Source organism: Ixodes scapularis, unplaced genomic scaffold (assembly GCF_016920785.2).
Source record: "Ixodes scapularis isolate PalLabHiFi unplaced genomic scaffold, ASM1692078v2 PGA_scaffold44__24_contigs__length_19508400, whole genome shotgun sequence".
Taxonomy (NCBI): Eukaryota; Metazoa; Arthropoda; class Arachnida; order Ixodida; family Ixodidae; genus Ixodes; species Ixodes scapularis.
This window is the reverse complement of record NW_024609873.1, coordinates 8,166,820-8,183,761: the sequence shown is the minus strand read 5'-3', so window position 1 is coordinate 8,183,761 and position 16,942 is coordinate 8,166,820. Positions and strand designations below refer to the sequence as shown.

Below are 16,942 nucleotides of genomic sequence, written 5' to 3'. Positions count from 1 at the left end.
ATCGTTTCGAGGACTGCTCACAATGGTAAGCGATCATGAATGCTGTAAACTGCGCATGTTAGTAAATATTTGCGATCTGCAGGCAGACTAGCAGCTGCGGCGACCGCTACCAGGCGAAACGATTTGGTTCGACGGCACACAACGTGAACGATTGTTTGAGTTCAGGATGACGGAGACACACCACGTACCTTTACGGTCGTTCAGACACTTTTTACTCTATCTAGCTTCTTCAAAATCCGACCGGCAAATGTTACGTCGGCCGTCTTGTTCTCGTCAGTCGTATAGGCCGGAAACACAAGCCGCCACGGATTTACACGTTGCAGAATGTTTCACATGTTTACTAGAAGATGGCGCCACCCGCCAAACAAATCATCATCATGGTTTACATGGTCGCGCCAGTTTCACGATTCGCTAAAATATGTTAAATTTTGCGTACGGTCTAACGGAACGGATCAGCTGCACCGTTCGTGATTTCGGAACCGTATGCTCGAAAAACGACTCGCTAAAACTCCCTATTAACACGATGACGATACCTGATACCCCGTCGACGCATTTGCGTATGCATTGCACCGTTATCGGGTATCGTCGTTAAAAACTTTTAGGAGACCGTTCGTGCACATTCGATACGGTACAATAAGCCCTCCGTCCGGTACGAACTGTGCATGCGATACCGCAGAAGCCTCTCACGTGCGCAGTTCGTACCGGAGGGCTTAACCGTACCGTATCGGGTGTGCAAAAACAGTTCTCTAAAACTCTCTATTGGAGGTGACGGAACGATCTATTAAAACTGAACGGTCTGCTAAAGCTTCCTAATGCTGGCTGGGCGGCTGTTGGCGAAACGATATGCACGACCGCTCTCCTGGCTGAACTGATGCTCTTAAGCCCTGTTTGATACGTTTTAAATTTCATTGAACTCGAGGCAGGTTTTTTAATCGAGTGTACATAGAGGAATTATCGGTCGTTTTTTTTTTTTTAGTACTTATCATCACTTGCGAATGCAGGATACGGATCCGGTGAACTAGGCGAAACATTGCGCTGGTTGGTAGTACCAACGTCACTAGAAGCTTCGTATCACGCAGCTCGCGCTCTGCAGCCGAGCCAAAAACTTTCTTGGTCGAACCCAACAGTCGACGCTCATTGTGGAGTTGCCGCGAGGAAGGTGGGAGCTCGTTCCATAAGTGATGCGGACATTTCAAAACTGCGGCTTTTCCCGATGATAATGTAATTAAATGCAGAGGTGCAATAGACCTGGACAAGAATGACGAAAATAAACGCTGGAGAAGGGAAACAAGGGGTACAAAGAACGAACACAAAACTCCAAACACAGCTACGTGACTCGTGCGCGACCGAAAAATTCCTGGTTAGCTCAGTTGACTGAGCGCTCCACTGGAAATTGAGAGGTCCCTGGTTCGATACCATGGACCAGGGGAATTTTTTCGGTCGCGTATCAGTCACCTAGCTGTGTTTGGAGTTTTGTGTTCGTCCTTTGTCCCCTTGTCCCCCTTCTCCAGGCTTTTCCTGTCTGCGCCCGCGCGAGAATTGAGGTCGCAACTGCTGGTGCTAGGACCTAGAACATGCATCAGGATGAAACGTGGCGCTGTCAAAACCAGAGGCGCTCGCGGCGCTCTCAGTGCCCTGCCAGCAGGCGTGGTACTCGCGTCGCCTATTGGCCTGGCGCCAGAAATGTTTAGGCTGGGAGGAAAAGCATTGGCAAGATGGGAAGCTCCACAACTGAAACGAAGACTTCTAGTGACGTTGGGCGCAGTACATGGCGCTTGATATAAATATTGATAATGTTTTCCTCGCCGTAAGCACGAACTCCGCTCAGTCCCTATCCGAATTTAGTACGGTTTGGATCAGATGCCGATACTTCAGGAGTTTGCGTTATTTGATTAAAAAAATGACAAATATCTCATTACAGATGAAGAGCTGTCAATGTACAAATTAAAAACATATATTTACTTTAGTTAGTTACAATATCGGCAACTAAGTTTTCTTTTTTTTTAAGTTACAATAAAGTTAAAGTAAATTTAACTGTGTCTTATAGTTATTTTTTTAATACGTCGCATATCCCTTTAGCTTCAGTTACTAATCAAAATTATGTTTAGGGATGCATATAAATCATTTAGTCTCAACTTTAACTCCACAGTATTTCACAACCCCAAGGACTGCCGAGCAGTGCCACGATTGTTTCTGCGTTGAAACCAAATCGTAGGTTAGCCATCACGACACATTTCCACTTCATGAAAGCATCTCAAAAGTTAACTAAAACATAGCCTATTCTGGTGACGGGCTCAGAGTCTAAGAAAAGAATCCGAAAAGGAAGCGCGGGGTGTCCGAAACGGTCTAGGCTTCGATAACACTTGGTCGCACGCGCAGCCAAGCTCCGGCAGAAGGCAACACCCGGGGGAGATTCTCCTTAATCCGTCGCCGATTACAACTGTTTTTAGCTTATTCGATGTGTGGTATGTGATGTGATTTTCTTGAAAGCGGCGAACCGCGAGACGTGGTTCTGCACAGTGAATGATGCAGTTGAATGATTACAAGACCATATATCGGTTCCTCATGGGGCCGGTTCGCTGGTGAATGCGACTATTTCTTCCGGCGGTTAAACCAGCCGCAGGACGAATTTTTCGAACATGTGACCGGCTTGTGGCCGTACCTAGCGTTCCTGCATCCGATTCCACCCACCCCGCCGTTTTCTTCAACTCTAGCGAAAAACGACCTTCCCCAGAAATAACCCTACACGTCATCCCTAAAGTACGCACGAATGCGTCTCACTTCACTTGCATTTCAAGTGTGTTCACCCTCTCCCTGCTCGCGAAATAAGGCTCGAATAATCGAAGCGAGGACGGACATACGGCAGGTGTTTGCGCGGAAGGCTAGATATGCACCTAGAAACTGGGAAGGAGGAGACGACAGCACGAGACGTCAGAACGCCGAGCTCTGGTTCGAATGACTATAAGGAGTATTCACTGGGCGCCATATTTGTGCGTGCTGTCTAGAACGTGTGCTCAGAACGAGCCCCCATTGCTAAGATCGGCTGCTAAGACCGGCCATTTTGACGGTGTGGAATGCTCGTTGCGAAAGAACCCTTGAAGCTAGCCATCAGCACGCGCTCAGCAGTCGCGCACACAGCAATGGCCGCCAGAGAATACTTCCTATAGGGAGTATTCCACTGGCGGACATAGCTGTGTGCGCGACTGCTGAGCGCATGCTGAAGGCGAGCTTCCACAGTTCTCTTGCAGCGTGCGTTCCACACCATCAAGATTGCCGGTCTTAGCACCCTATTAGTGTGAGCTCGTTCTGAGCATGCGCTCTAAACAGCACCCACAAATATGGCGTCTAGTGATTACTCCCGAAGCTATAGCTGCCTTTGTCTCCCCTGAACTCGTCGAATGCGCTAGAATGCGGAAGCCGGACTCCGGCGTTCCGCGTTCTAAAAGCCTGTCCAAACAGGACACTTCAGAAATCGCGAGACGACACGACTCCGGCAAAAATCGTGGAACTTGAAGCATCAGGCAGTCCGCGATGTGTGTTTGAACACCACCGAGCCAACATCACGATTTTCTCCGCTTTTCGGTGACCTCGGTGCTCATCAGACTTAGGTCACACGCCACCTGGCCATGACATGTCCATTGGTTCATCCGGGCCCTCGTATCCTTGGACGCGTTCCAAAATTTACTTGACCTTAGTCCAGGTTAAGGGGTTTTGTATCTTTGCTTTCGAAAACCTACCCGGCGTCCAGCGTCGCTCTCTCTCTGCGTTATCACGTGACACGACCCGCCGTAGTGGCTTGGATCTCTTTGAGTGAGATTGCGAACAAAGCCCTTCCCTTTCCCATTTTCGGGACCTGAAGAGCAGCGGAGGCCTTGAGCGATTGACCGACAGCCAGAAGAGCCTGTGAGTGGCTGTCCGTGCCCACGTGATCAGCATGCTCAAGGTCCCCGTGGAGAGCTTAAAGGCCCGTTCACACTCTTGCGACCGAGGAAGACCGAGAGAGACCAGACCGGTTTCTAAGCCGCTTGCGACGTCTTAGGACCGGATGCGGTGTAGCGGAGCTGGTCCTAAGACATCGCAAGAGGCTTAAAAACCGGTCTGGTCTCTCTCATACCCTAGTTACACGGGCGCTTTGAACTGTCGTTGAGTTCAATCACAGTTATCGGCTCCAACTGTGATTGAACTGAACTGAGATGGTTTCACACGGCTCTCTAGAACCCAGTTGAAGCTAAAACGAAGCTAGTTCTTGTGCCACGTGATCAGTCTAATTGTTAAAGTAATCTACTTGGAGTAACATATTTTATTTACGATAAGTATATCGTACATTATGTTCATTACCTTGTTGCTTTTTAGCGGCGTTTACATCAGTACCAAAGCAGATTCAGGGCTAAGTTGCTCATATTTCAGGCTAGGTGGAGCTAGCTACCACCCGCTACGATGGGTGCACCCACTGCTATCTGTCCATTCACACAGCTGGTTCCGCTGCCATCTTCGCTCGTGTGGTGGCTTGCCGGCTAGCCGGGATCGTTTTAGCGGCAGCTCGGACGCCTAAATCTATTCCTTCCCGGATATTTTGCTGCTACGATTCTTTTTAGACTCCTCCCCCTGCATTCCGAAACAGTAAGTGCCTCGGAAACGATGGTCGGCGGCAGCGGTCCCGCGGACAGGCGCCATTTTACCTCAGTTGGGGAAGTCCGTTCAGTTGAACTTAGGTAGGGGAGCTCAGTTGAACTCAACTGTCATTAGCGGCTCGATGACAGTTGGCGCCGCCGTGTAACTTCAGCCGATCGCGATTGAGTCAACTGTCGTTGACTCAATGGCAGTTGAAGGCGCCCGTGTTACTAGGGTATCAGTCGTATACTCGCTCGCAAAAGTGTGAACGGGCCTTCAGGTCTACCCACTAATCATTCCAAACAAAGCTCGATGTTCTGACGTCTCCTCTCGTCTCCCCCTCTTCCTCAGCTTCTCGGTGCATACGTTTAGCTTCTGGTCTCTACGTAGTCGGTCATGTGACCTCAAACTCCCTCTTGATGCTACTTCAACCGCCGGCAGAGATACACGCGTTCACCACGGACACCGGCCCTGGTTTTACCACGCAATTTGCCAGTGACTTTTTGGGAGATTCCTCAATGTGTTTGGTTCCGCAGAAGTGCGTGGTTGGAGAAGCCTGCCAGAAGAAAGGGTTTCACGCCCACCACCCGAGGAACTGCTTTTTCTACACAAGGGACTATCCGTTGGAACATCTGGTCAACCTTCTTCGGGTCTGTTTTTTGCACTACTCAAAATTTTGCCTAAGAGGAAATTCACGTTCGAGGTGTCTCACTGAGGAGCGTTGGCAGGCATACAAGGAAAGCACAGCACAGCTGGGGCAAACTAAACTGCCTAAACATAGCACACACTAAATAGAAGAAAAAAAAACATCTTAAACAAGAAGTACTAAAATTCCGGAGCTTCGGACATACTAATACGGGAGGGTTTAAGGGAGAAGGGGGCGACCATTTAGTTTGGATTTCCAAAGGGCAACTTTTTTTCCTGAAAAAGCCACACACCAGCTTTCTTTAGGAAGAAATTACTGAACTTAGCATTGAATTAAATACAAATACCTGAATTTATGATGCAATAAACCATTGAATTTAGCGCGGACAAAAATGACTGGACTTAGTGAAGACCAAAATCCCTTAACTTGGCGCGAACTAAAACGCAACTTAGCACGGAAAACTTACCACGTACGAACTTAGCGCGGACTTAAATTCCCCGAGTTTCACGCGAACTAAAGGACAGCTATAGACTTGGCGCGCTCCAACAGGGGAACGCGCCTAGGCTTGACGAGCGTCGCCGCAAACCGGTAAACGCGTCCGTCTGCGTCGCCGTGTGCAAACGTCGTCGCGTTCATTGTGAGACGCTACCAGACGCGCTCGCGGCGACGCTGATGCAAGTTTGGTAAAACAGAAGACAGATTACGCCATTTTCAAAGAAAGGGGCTGCCTGTCGAAGTTGGCCGGAAATATATCATAGGTGCACAGGCCGCTGCCAAAGGCTTGCAAATCCAAGATATACTTCTTTCTTTTTTTTTTTTTTTTTGTAGTCTCATTGATTATAATGTTTCGCTCTTTGAAATTTTCAGGAGGCATCTGTCCCGATGGAAGATGACCTTCCAGCTGACGACGAACCCTGTTCCATTATGCTAACCGGGGACGACGGCGACGAGAGCAAATGCCCGGGGAAAGCACACAAGAACGGCAAATGCGAGTGCGTGCCGAACTCCGGCTTTTGTCGATTTCTCCTCAACCTCCATTTATTTTCTCTTTTTCTCCATCTTCCGGGCACAGTTCTCGACGTCACCCTGGAACTCCAGAATTTCAGGTTTAACTGATGACAGCGTTTAGTATTTCGATATTCTCACGCTCTAAGGCAGTGCTTGTAATCTGTACGCATGCCCACTTTGGATCATTTTAGCTCCTTACTGCAATCAATTTTGATATTTTATGGGAGTGGTGGTCTCTTCTGGTGCGATTAAAAATAGAAGTCAGCTAAGAACAAGATCGTGTAGAACGGAACTACACCAATTAATTTTGATATTTGATAGGAGTAGCGGTCTCTTCTGGTGAGCTTAAAAAGTAGAAGGGTCGGCTAAGAACAAGATCGCGTGAAATGCAAGTACACCAACAGAACACCCGATGTTCCTATCCCTTGCGAACTCGCCCGCAAGTCGACCAGACCCAGTGTACAGATACCATATCTGAAGCTTGTATGGGTGTTCCGACATGTTCCAGCTCCGCTTTTTCAACGGTTTCACCCTAATTGCTCTAATCAGCTTAGCTTTGTCTGTTGCCTTTTAATAACCGAATCTACCTAAAAAAAAAAAAAAAAAAAAACAACAACAAACGGACGCCGACACATTTTAAGCACGCTCAGTGTGTACTCGAGCATACCTCGTACAGGCTTGATCTCTCGGTGCTCGTGAAGTAAGCGCAAGTGATTGCAACCCACCAAAAATACCTTCGCGCGCCACATGTGCTTAAAAACAATTGGAGGCGTGTTTTTTTTCTCTCGTCGTTTTAGTGCAAATAGTTCATTAACGTTGCCTGATGTCTAATGTTGAATTGCAGGCAGCACTACAAGGAATATCTGTGCGCTCTGATCATCCAGAAAAATGTGGACACTGTGAGCTTGATGAATACTGCTCAGATGAAGGAGGAGCTGAGGAAGAACAACCTTAGCCTACCGGAGTTCGCCCAAGCCACAGTCGAAGATGTCGTCCGCGCGCGGCTGTTACAGGTAAGCCATGAGCAGTGCGTCGCAACTCATTCACTCATAGGGCGCGGTATACGCTCATTTCAGCAGTAAGATATTTGCACATTTATTTTCCCGACTGCCTCCGTAGAGCATAGACCATCGACCATCTCAGTTGTCTGAATTCGCCATACGGTGAGGGCCTATCGAAACGAATTCACTTTGAATAAACCTCGAAAATCAGTTTCCCGTGGAATGACGCTGTAATTAAGCTCGAAGGTGCGGCTTGGTGGTGCATTTGTTATTCGAAAATGTCGGGAAGCAAACTTGCCTTAGTCAAAAGTTAGAAATAGAACACAGTTTTTATATAAACCAATATAAAGTTAATTCTCCTTCGTTTCGACCTAAAAAAATAAAAGATAACAACGTTGTTGTGGGCGTTCGATTAAATAATAACAAAAAGAGTGAAGAAAAATTATACTTTTCTTCTCGTAGTCAAATTCAGCCCAATAATTAATATGCCCCAAAGGCTTAAAGGGTCACTTTTTCAGGTTAAATCTCAAAAAACAAAACTTTGTACAATCGGGTGAAAAAAAAATTCAAATTTTAACTTTTAAATGTTACAAGTTTTCAGTTTAATAATTTCACAATTCACAGCGTTTTTGGTATCGGTATATCTTTATAAAAAACTAATGCGAAATGTTTTTTTTATGCGAAAGCATGAACTGTTTTATGGAGCGCAGGCGGCGGCGTCTATAACCAAGCAAAACGTGAAAGAAACTTACAATGAAACGGCTCCTACATAGCCATTGGCCGGGACGCGTATAGTTCCACGGTACGTCACCCCACAGAGAAACCCTCTTTCTGGCGCACGGCCGTCGCTCTCGTGTCAGTCGTCACCGGAAAAAGGAGGGGGGGGGGGGGGGTATCTGCGGGGTTTTCTGCCCCTCTCGGCGCCGAGGAGCATGGTCGGTGGCCGCAATTTCGGCAATAGCGAAATGTGGCCGTCCGCGCCAGTACACCGCAGACTAATTAAGAGAGCGGTATAACGACATTCATGCTTTCGCATTCACAACTCATAAGAAGTGCTTAGGTGTAAACGGAAGTTTTCTCTAAACTTGTTAATGACACCTTTGATGTGCCTTCGTTCCTTTCAATTTGTGTTCCACAAAAGCGTATCAGATCCGCACCCCCACCTTCGCCCCTTTCCCGAACCTCCCTAGAGTTGATGTCTGGTCCCCGATAACACGTTACAGCTTCTTTATAATGGGGAAAGGGTGACTTTAACCAATTTTGTCCCCTCGCCACATTTAAAATATGCTTGTTGGCATCTGAATCACATGCCTTTAGTTTACCTTGTTTTAGTATACTTTAAAAATATTAAAGTGTTGTGCTTTTTTCAGTTTGTTTATTTACTTCTTTTACGGCCAAGAGCTGTCCGTATACAGTCAACAAAACAATGAGCAATAAATAAATGCACCACCTAGCCATACTCTCATGGTACAGTACAGTGTCGAAGCCTGGGAAACTGCCTTTTTGATATATAATATATATATATATATATATTTTTTTTTAATTAGGTTAAACGTATTTGATTGAAATGATTTGAAGTCTTCAGTTTTATTGCGCTCCTCCCGCTTTTTTAAGCTAGTGACATGTGACCGGAGCAGGTATTCAAACTCTGATATTTTGCATGCGTAGGCTGTTCTCGAGCCATATTCAGTTGTACAAAATTCCGTATAAACAAGCCAATAAACAAAGTGCAATTAACATTGTCACAAAGGTATTTTTAGGTGGTGTATTTATCATGCTAAAAGTTGGAAGCCCTAGTGCCGGGGAGGTAAATGGAAGGAATCGGTGGCCGAGTGGGCTAGAGCTCCCCAGCTTAGGGCATGTGGAGCGAAAGCTCGCGCTGCAGAACCCAGGGTTCCTGTGCTCAATCTCTACCCCTACCCGTTTCGATCTGGATGAGCATCGTATCGGCGCGCGGTCGTGTATCACTACTGCGTGATCCAGATTCATGACCCCAGCCTAGTGTTCGTTCTGCACTGGCCAAATCGCTCATCTACAGCTGAAAGGCAAGTCGCCAATAGACCTGTTGCAAAACGTACAGCGCCACGACGGCAGGGGATTTTGGGAACCCTCGGTACAGATCACGCGCTTTCTCGTTGCGCCTCCGCGACTTCGCGCGCGTCCCGGCAGCTACCGTCAGCAGCCGTTGAAGCCATCCCGCCCATCCGCTGAGTCGTGCGTCGCTGGCGGCGTACCGCATCTGTGGCAGCGTAAAGGCATCGCGACAGGCAGGCACGTAGCCAGGGGGGGCATGGGGCCCGCCCCACCGAATCCACTTATTTTGCACCGTAACCGTGGCAGGTTTCGACCAGGTCGACAAAACGTTGGTGCAGCAGACGACAGAGCCGATACGAAGGAGAGGGACGAGAAAGGGGCAGCCGTTGGCTCGTCGCTCGCCCGACTTTTGGCTGCTCAAAAGTTGTAGCCGTGGTAACCTGCGCCTGCTCGCGTATGCCACGTGGTCACGTGGTAGCGGGAGGAGGGGCGTACCGAGGACTCCCTTTATTCGTCGCGCGGCGCACGCGGGCTTTTAGGATTTTTGCAAAGGGTCTTTTGAGGCAGACTAACCTCGGGCTGCACCAGTCAGTTTGACTACGCCACCGCTGCCGCAATAGACCCGTTGCTCTCGGGCAGGGGGCGTGAGCGAGTCCGCAAGACGCGACCATGTTACGCTGGCAGCACCACCCAGGCGGCGCTGCAACGTTCGATTTTGCATGCGCCACGCTCGAATGCAAGCATCTGTGAGCATCTGTAGACGCGCGATAACAAAACGTCTAAAAAAAACTAAAATAATAAAAAAGGAATTATGCAGCTCGCGGCCTCAGCGAGCTGCATAATTCCTCAGACATTCCTTTCAGCTTTATTATTTTATTGCTTTCGTTCATGGCTTCTATGAGCCCGTATGTTTCACTTTACTTGATAGCGAGGCCGAAGCTACTTGCTAAAGCATGTTCCCCTGAACGATGCTCGCACTGCACGAGCGCGCGTGCTTGGTAGGGACATTGAAAGCTCGGAGCTCGCCCTTGTAGCCTCTGCTACGCTGGCACTTATTCTGTTTCACCTTATGATGTACCGCAGAAAAGGCTACAAGAGCGAGCTCCTTGCTCTAGGGCACATCTCCGCGGCACAAGCTCTCGTGCATTAAGAGCAACTGCCAGCGCTATGATCTCGCGCTTCTAGCCTTCGCTGCGGTACAACATAAGGTGAAACAGAGTGTAGAATGGAACGGAGTAGAAAAAACTGTAGTGGGGAAGCGTATTGACGCATGTTCGAAACGCGAGCCAAATATTATATTTTGCTCGCCTGGAGCGCTGCTCAAAACTTGAGAGCTACGGGCCTATGCGTCGAGAGGACTTTAGTCTTTCTGCACGTGCCACACCCATGCTTGAGCTCTGCGCTTGCGGAGCACGAGACGCCACAAGCCCTCGCATGCCTGGCCATCTGCCTCTCGTGAACTAAAGTTATGGCGGCGTCACGCATGCATCGAACGCTTGGTTTGATCTGTCTATAGACCTATAGACCTATTGCTAAATTACTCAAGCATCAAGGAGAATGCAGAGATTGGTGTTCCACGTGCAACACGCGCACGCCATCCCCTTATAAAAGATTCGAAGTAAATAACCAAAATAAAGCGTTGACGAACGCGCGTGCAAGATGCCATTTGTTTTAGGTATTTGTTTTAGAAAAGTTACTACTGCTGAGGCCAGCACGTGTGGCGCGTGCAACACCAATCCCTGCATTCTCCTTACCCAAGCATCATGGACAATGCAGGAGATGGTGTTCTACGCGCCGCACGCGCACGCCTTGCCTGTATAAAAGATTCGAAGTAAATAACCAAAATAAAGCGTTGACGAACGCGCGTGCAAGATGCCATTTGTTTTAGGTATTTGTTTTAGAAAAGTTACTACTGCTGAGGCCAGCACGTGTGGCGCGTGCAACACCAATCCCTGCATTCTCCTTACCCAAGCATCATGGACAATGCAGGAAATGGTGTTCTACGCGCCGCACGCGCACGCCTTGCCTGTATAAAAGATTCGAAGTAAATAACCAAAATAAAGCGTTGACGAACGCGCGTGCAAGATGCCATTTGTTTTAGGTATTTGTTTTAGAAAAGTTACTACTGCTGAGGCCAGCACGTGTGGCGCGTGCAACACCAATCCCTGCATTATCCTTACCCAAGCATCATGGACAATGCAGGAAATGGTGTTCTACGCGCCGCACGCGCACGCCTTGCCTGTATAAAAGATTCGAAGTAAATAACCAAAATAAAGCGCTGATGAACGTGCTCGATACCATTTGTTTTAGCCCTTTGGTTTAGAAAAATTACACCATCTTCCCGAGGGGAACCATGGGGTGATGCGGAGCATCGCGGATCGTTATTAACGGTGTTATTAACGGTGTTATTAACGGTGTTATTAACGGTGTTATTAACGGTGTTAGTAACGTTGTTAGTAACGTTGTTAGTAACGTTGTTAACTTGCATGTTATTACGTTGTTAACTTGCGTTGGTTACCACACATCGCGTGAACGTTGTTGGAAACTACGTTTACGTTAAACTTCACGGTCCCGAACCTCAGGTTCTGCTGTTCGACGTTCACGAACCAACGCGGCTTCCCGTTCTCGAAGGTCGGGTTCCGCCGCTCGCTTCGTACGTTTACGTTGAACTTCACGGTCCCGAACCTCAGGTTCTGCTGCTCGACGTTCTCGAACCGCCGCTGCTTCACGTTGTCGTAGTTCAGCATCCGCCGCTCGAAGTTGACGAATGGACGCCGCTTCTCGTTGCCGTAGTTCAGGTCCGCCGCTCGCTTCACGCGTTTGCGCTCAGCGTCGCGTGCCCTTCGCTGCACAGCTTTGTCTTCAGTGGACGTAGCGTTGCTGTTAGTTTGTGGGGTGGTGCTGACGCTTGCTTGCGCCAACCCACTAACTGACGGGACTATTGCTTCTATCACACTTCATCGGAAGAACGGAGTGAAGTGGAGTCAACAGCGGTGAACTGAACGCGCGCAGTCAGTCAGTCCGAGTCTTGAGAGTAAGGAAATCAAAGGAAGTGTTGCTGAGCCGGAAGGAACGCGCGCAGCGCGCTACCGCTGCTTATATTCACACTTGAAGGAGAGGAGACTAGAGGAGGAGAGTTGCGCATGTGCGCGCGGTGTGAGTAGAAGTGAACGCACGCGAAGTGCACGCAGCTGGTAGAGGGAGAGAGTAACGCGCAGCTGTTAGAGAGAGGAGAGGAGAAGAGTTGCGCATGGGTAGTGTGAGTGCGGACTACGTCGCCGCGGGACATAGACCCGAGCAAGAGATGCTCCGCATCTAAAAGCTACTGCTGCCATAGCCTCCTCTGTACTCACAAAGCCTGGCAGTTCGACGACGGAGTCATAGAGTGCCCGGTCACAGATTTGGAGCGCGGGGATATGGTAGCACGGAGCATTTCTCAAGAACCCGGACGTTAGCGCACAGCTTTTGTAGCGGCGAGGATTCGAGACATGGTTTTCAAGCCCGACGAGAAAAGAAGCGGTATAGCGCGAGGAACGCGAGGAGCTCGAGCGAATGTTCCATCGCTCGGGAGAAGTGTGTTTTGGCGTTTCGCCGTAGCGGGGCTCCCGTCACGTGGCTCTCTTCTCATTCGTTGTCTGCCGCTTTACCTTTTCAATTTCGGCGGCCGCTTCTCGTGGCGATCTGCCAGGTTTTGTCGGTATAGGAGGTATTCACTGGACGCCAAATTTGAGGGCGATGTTTATAGCGCATGCTCAGAACGAGCTCACATTAATCGCCTGCTAAGACCGGCAACCTCGATGGTGCTAAATGCACGCTCCAAAAGGACTGCGGAAGCTCGCCGTCAGCACGCGCTCAGCAGCAGCGCACACGGATATGGCTGCCAGTGAATACTCCCGATAGAGGATGCTATGCTGCTGCGGAAGCCAGCATGTGCGGCGCCTGGAACACCATTCCCTGCATTCTCCTTGATGCTTGGATAATTTAGCGATAGACCTATTGCTAAATTGGGTAATTTAGCGATAGGTCTATTGGGAGGTAAATTGAAGTAAACCGTCTGGTTCACGCTGCCACTCAAAGATAGTGCCAGGTAGAAAAACAAGTTTAAAACTCATTCGAGATGAATACCCTCTAGATTTTCGGGTGTTTATATTTAAAGAGGTTTCCAAGTTTTTGTGCTAGGTGGTTCCATCTGTAGAACCACAGGGAACAAAAACCTAAAAGCTTCTTCGAATTGAACAAAATAAAGGCTAATGTGTTTACCTCGAAGATATGTTTCCATGCTTTAGTTCTATGCGGTTTCATCTGTGAGATGCAGCGTCAACCAAACCAGACAGTTTGTTATTTATGAAGTTTATCCGCGTACATCGATAATACAATTTTCTTTATCAATTTTTCCCCATAGCTTGGAGTGACGAAATTGGGGTATGTTAAATGCATCACCTAAAGACAGATCTATGAAAAGTTTAACTGCATTTCGCTCATTGACTTATTTATACGGGTTTTTACGGTCGAGGATTCAGTCATGTATAAATGTGTTTGCGCTTAAAAGACGAGCACGCTTGCGCAAAGTGGCTTCCATCGACGTGTCTTTGGATTCTTTTAGTAAAAGTGGTGAAAGGTTCCGACTTTAATTATGCTTTCATTGTCTTCATGTTTTGCAGTTAATAAAGGACAACCTGCCATTGTCGGGTAAGCCACGTTCTGGGGCACAGCACTGAAATAATTTCGGTACGTATTATTTCCAACTCTTCATGACAGTGGTGCGAAGCAATATGAAGGTTTATTAGACAGTTTTAGTATAGAGTTGCTGGCTCTTACGTACATAATGCGCACTAGTATAGCGCATGCTGAAAACGACTTGCTCGGACCGATTTTAGTTGTGCGCGTTACGTTGGCGAGTGAACATCTCGCATGATCTTTCCGATTCAATTTGCCAGAGCCGTAGCATTGCGCGTGCTTGTAGCACCACTATGCTCCTCAAAAGAAATATTGAAAATGATAACGTTTCGACTAATTTTATATAAAATTAAAGCAAGGCGCGCAGCTGCCTGGTCAAGCACGCTTTCCTGTGGGGTACCGAGGCTACGAGTACGAGTTCGTAGGCGGATTCAATCACGGAACCTTCATCAATCGTTCCGTGGAAACGACACCATTTATTATTGCTATCGCGGGAAGAAATCCATGAGCTACTGATGTCCAGTGCATAGCGACAACTTCGGCTATTACTTGAGGAGCCGTTCGTCCGTCGGCGATGAACTGCGCGAAGAGGCCTGGCGTCGAGCAGGTCGCAGCTTTCACGAACATTGCGAGCGGCGAACATTTTCACTACGTGCTCGTTCAGCTTCATGGCGACCTGATTCGACCGCGGCATACGTCCCGGAAAGAATTGCCGAGCTAAACACCACGCAATTTCATGTAACGCTGAACTTCGTGAACAACACGTCGCCCTCGCTGCGCCAGTCGAGGTAACCGCCATCTTGAAACTGGTGCTCGCGCTGCGCCCGAGATCTCTCGAGAGCTTCCCGGAAAGCCCGCAACGGGAAATCCTCAGTGTTGCGTGTGTACGAAATACGCTAGCCCTTCTATTGCGTTCTAGCAGGCGCACTCTCGGCCCGAAATGTCTTTCGTACGTAAAGCTTTAGCGTACGGTCCACTAAAACTCTATTATATGTAGAAATTTGTGACGGTTCAAGTACCTTCTGCAGTAGTGTTTTTGTCTTTCGTGCTCACACGTTTCTTGCGCGGGCATGGTACGAGCGTAGCAGAATCTACGAGAGCGAGCTCCGGGCGAGTATGGCGCCTCTATAGCGTCTCCAACCAGTGTGTTTACCGCAAAAAAAAAAAAAAAAAAAAAAAAAAAAAAAAAAGTTTTTTTTTTTGTTTTTTTATTACGTCATAAAAATCTTATGCTGTCGTCGTCCGCGATCCTGGCGGCGTCACAGCAGACTAGGTGGATGCGGCCGACGCCTGTCCTGCTGTAGGTCGCCCTCCAGCTTGTAAGTTCACGGAAACTTCTAGCAGCAACCGCCAGGAGTTCGACACGCTGTCGCACCAGCTTCTGCGACGTCATTTTCTGCCACTGAGGAACCCGTTATGGGCGGGATAGGCCGCTAAACACGCAGGTCGAAGACAGGTTCCGGGTACTGCGCTTTGAGTGTCCTTGCCAGGCACGCTCGCTCTTGCAGTTCGAATATCCTTCACGGCAACACGATCACGCTTGTAGCTTTGGAGTCGTTCCCATATTGAGTGAAATAGTCCGTAGAAATATCACTGCAAATTTGTTTGTTTACTACGTTTGCGCTTTTTTTCTAATATACGCCTCCCCCCCCCCCCCCCCCCCCCCCACCCCCCTCCATTGCGGTCGATGGCTAAAGCGAAAATTAGTTTATTCAGAAAAAAAAAATATTCTGCGTGACCATTTCATTTCTTTTTATAGTATAAGCCGGGCTTGTGTGCTGCTAAATAATTTCTTCTCTGTTTTAGCGGTCCAGCTCCCGGGCATCCGTGTAGACGTCTGTTCGCCTGGCATCTTCAAAAGTACACTCGGCTGAAGTTTCCTTGTGAGGATGTCGCTTTTCGTGCTTGCAGACACCCGATGGCGGGGTGCGTTTATTGTACTACGAAATAAAACTGTCGCAACTGGCTGGATTAACGCTTGAAATGGTCGATCACTTAGATATATAAGTTTTATATACACACAGCTGGCGTACCACGACTTCTGGAAAGGGAGGAGGAAGCAGAGGGGCAGGGTAATCGACAGACCCTTTCCAGAAGTTCGTCGAGTAACACTGCCGGCCGCCAAAGTTTGGGCATCGTTTATGTGCGAAGCGTGTGATTAGATCCCTGTTCACCCCGAGCCCCGAGGTAACATACGATATTCGTGTCCAAAACATGCCTCGCAACTACTTCACATAATGACGTCGAACACCGGCAACCCCCATGCTCTTGGTTACAGAAGGTGCGAGTGGCAGGGAAGGGATGCGGGCCGCACATTGCCGAGTTTGCGGGACGCGTTTCGTAGCGGCGAGGGACGACACTTTGCTAACGTCGTTTATGTTCGAGCACGCCTTTGCATCGGCTTTGTCCGTTCGTGATGTGGATGCTCCTTGCCTTTCGCTTCATCACGCCGTTTCCACGCTTCGAGCGCACCCCTGGGGCTCCCTTGCCGAGTACGGACAAGCATGTCGTGCCGAGAACCCGATCATACGGCGATTGGTCGGCGGCGGCCCGCGAGTGTACGCTCGTCAAGACGTCCCCGCCGGGGCATCGGCTTGTGCCGTCGACCACACGCGAACCTTGCGTTGTTTACCAGTACTTCGCGAAATCGTAAATTTGAGACGTGAAATAATTGTGGGACGCATAAGAAAGCTTTGTCGACACGACAGCCCTTCGTGTCAAAACTTCATCGGCGGCATATCGAAACTTTCTGCTCGTAGCGCAATCGCACCTACGTCGAAAAATACTGGCTGAACGTCATCATCGTGAGCTCTGCACGTTTTCTCAAGTTCACACGTAAAACAACTAGGTGCCTTTGATGAAAATATGGGGCATGTCAGTCAGTGGCGTAAGCAGGGAGGAGGCTCTTCAATCTCCCCCCTCCCGCCCTCCTTCCCTCCCCCGATATCCAACCGACCCTACAATT

At 48.7% G+C, this 16,942-nt stretch overlaps 1 protein-coding gene across 1 annotated transcript in view; it reads left to right on the top strand.

Moving 5' to 3' along the window:
• LOC8031964 (E3 ubiquitin-protein ligase lubel) overlaps positions 1-14,028 on the top strand; it is a 36,073-nt gene extending 22,045 nt beyond the window's left edge. Inside the window, exons 7-10 of the mRNA XM_040221399.1 lie at positions 5,148-5,261; positions 6,125-6,249; positions 7,110-7,278; positions 13,962-14,028. Coding sequence (XP_040077333.1) covers positions 5,148-5,261; positions 6,125-6,249; positions 7,110-7,278; positions 13,962-14,018 — 465 coding nt within the window. The 3' untranslated portion in view covers positions 14,019-14,028. The remainder of the gene's footprint in view (positions 1-5,147; positions 5,262-6,124; positions 6,250-7,109; positions 7,279-13,961) is intronic.
• The last annotated feature ends 2,914 nt before the right edge of the window (positions 14,029-16,942 follow it).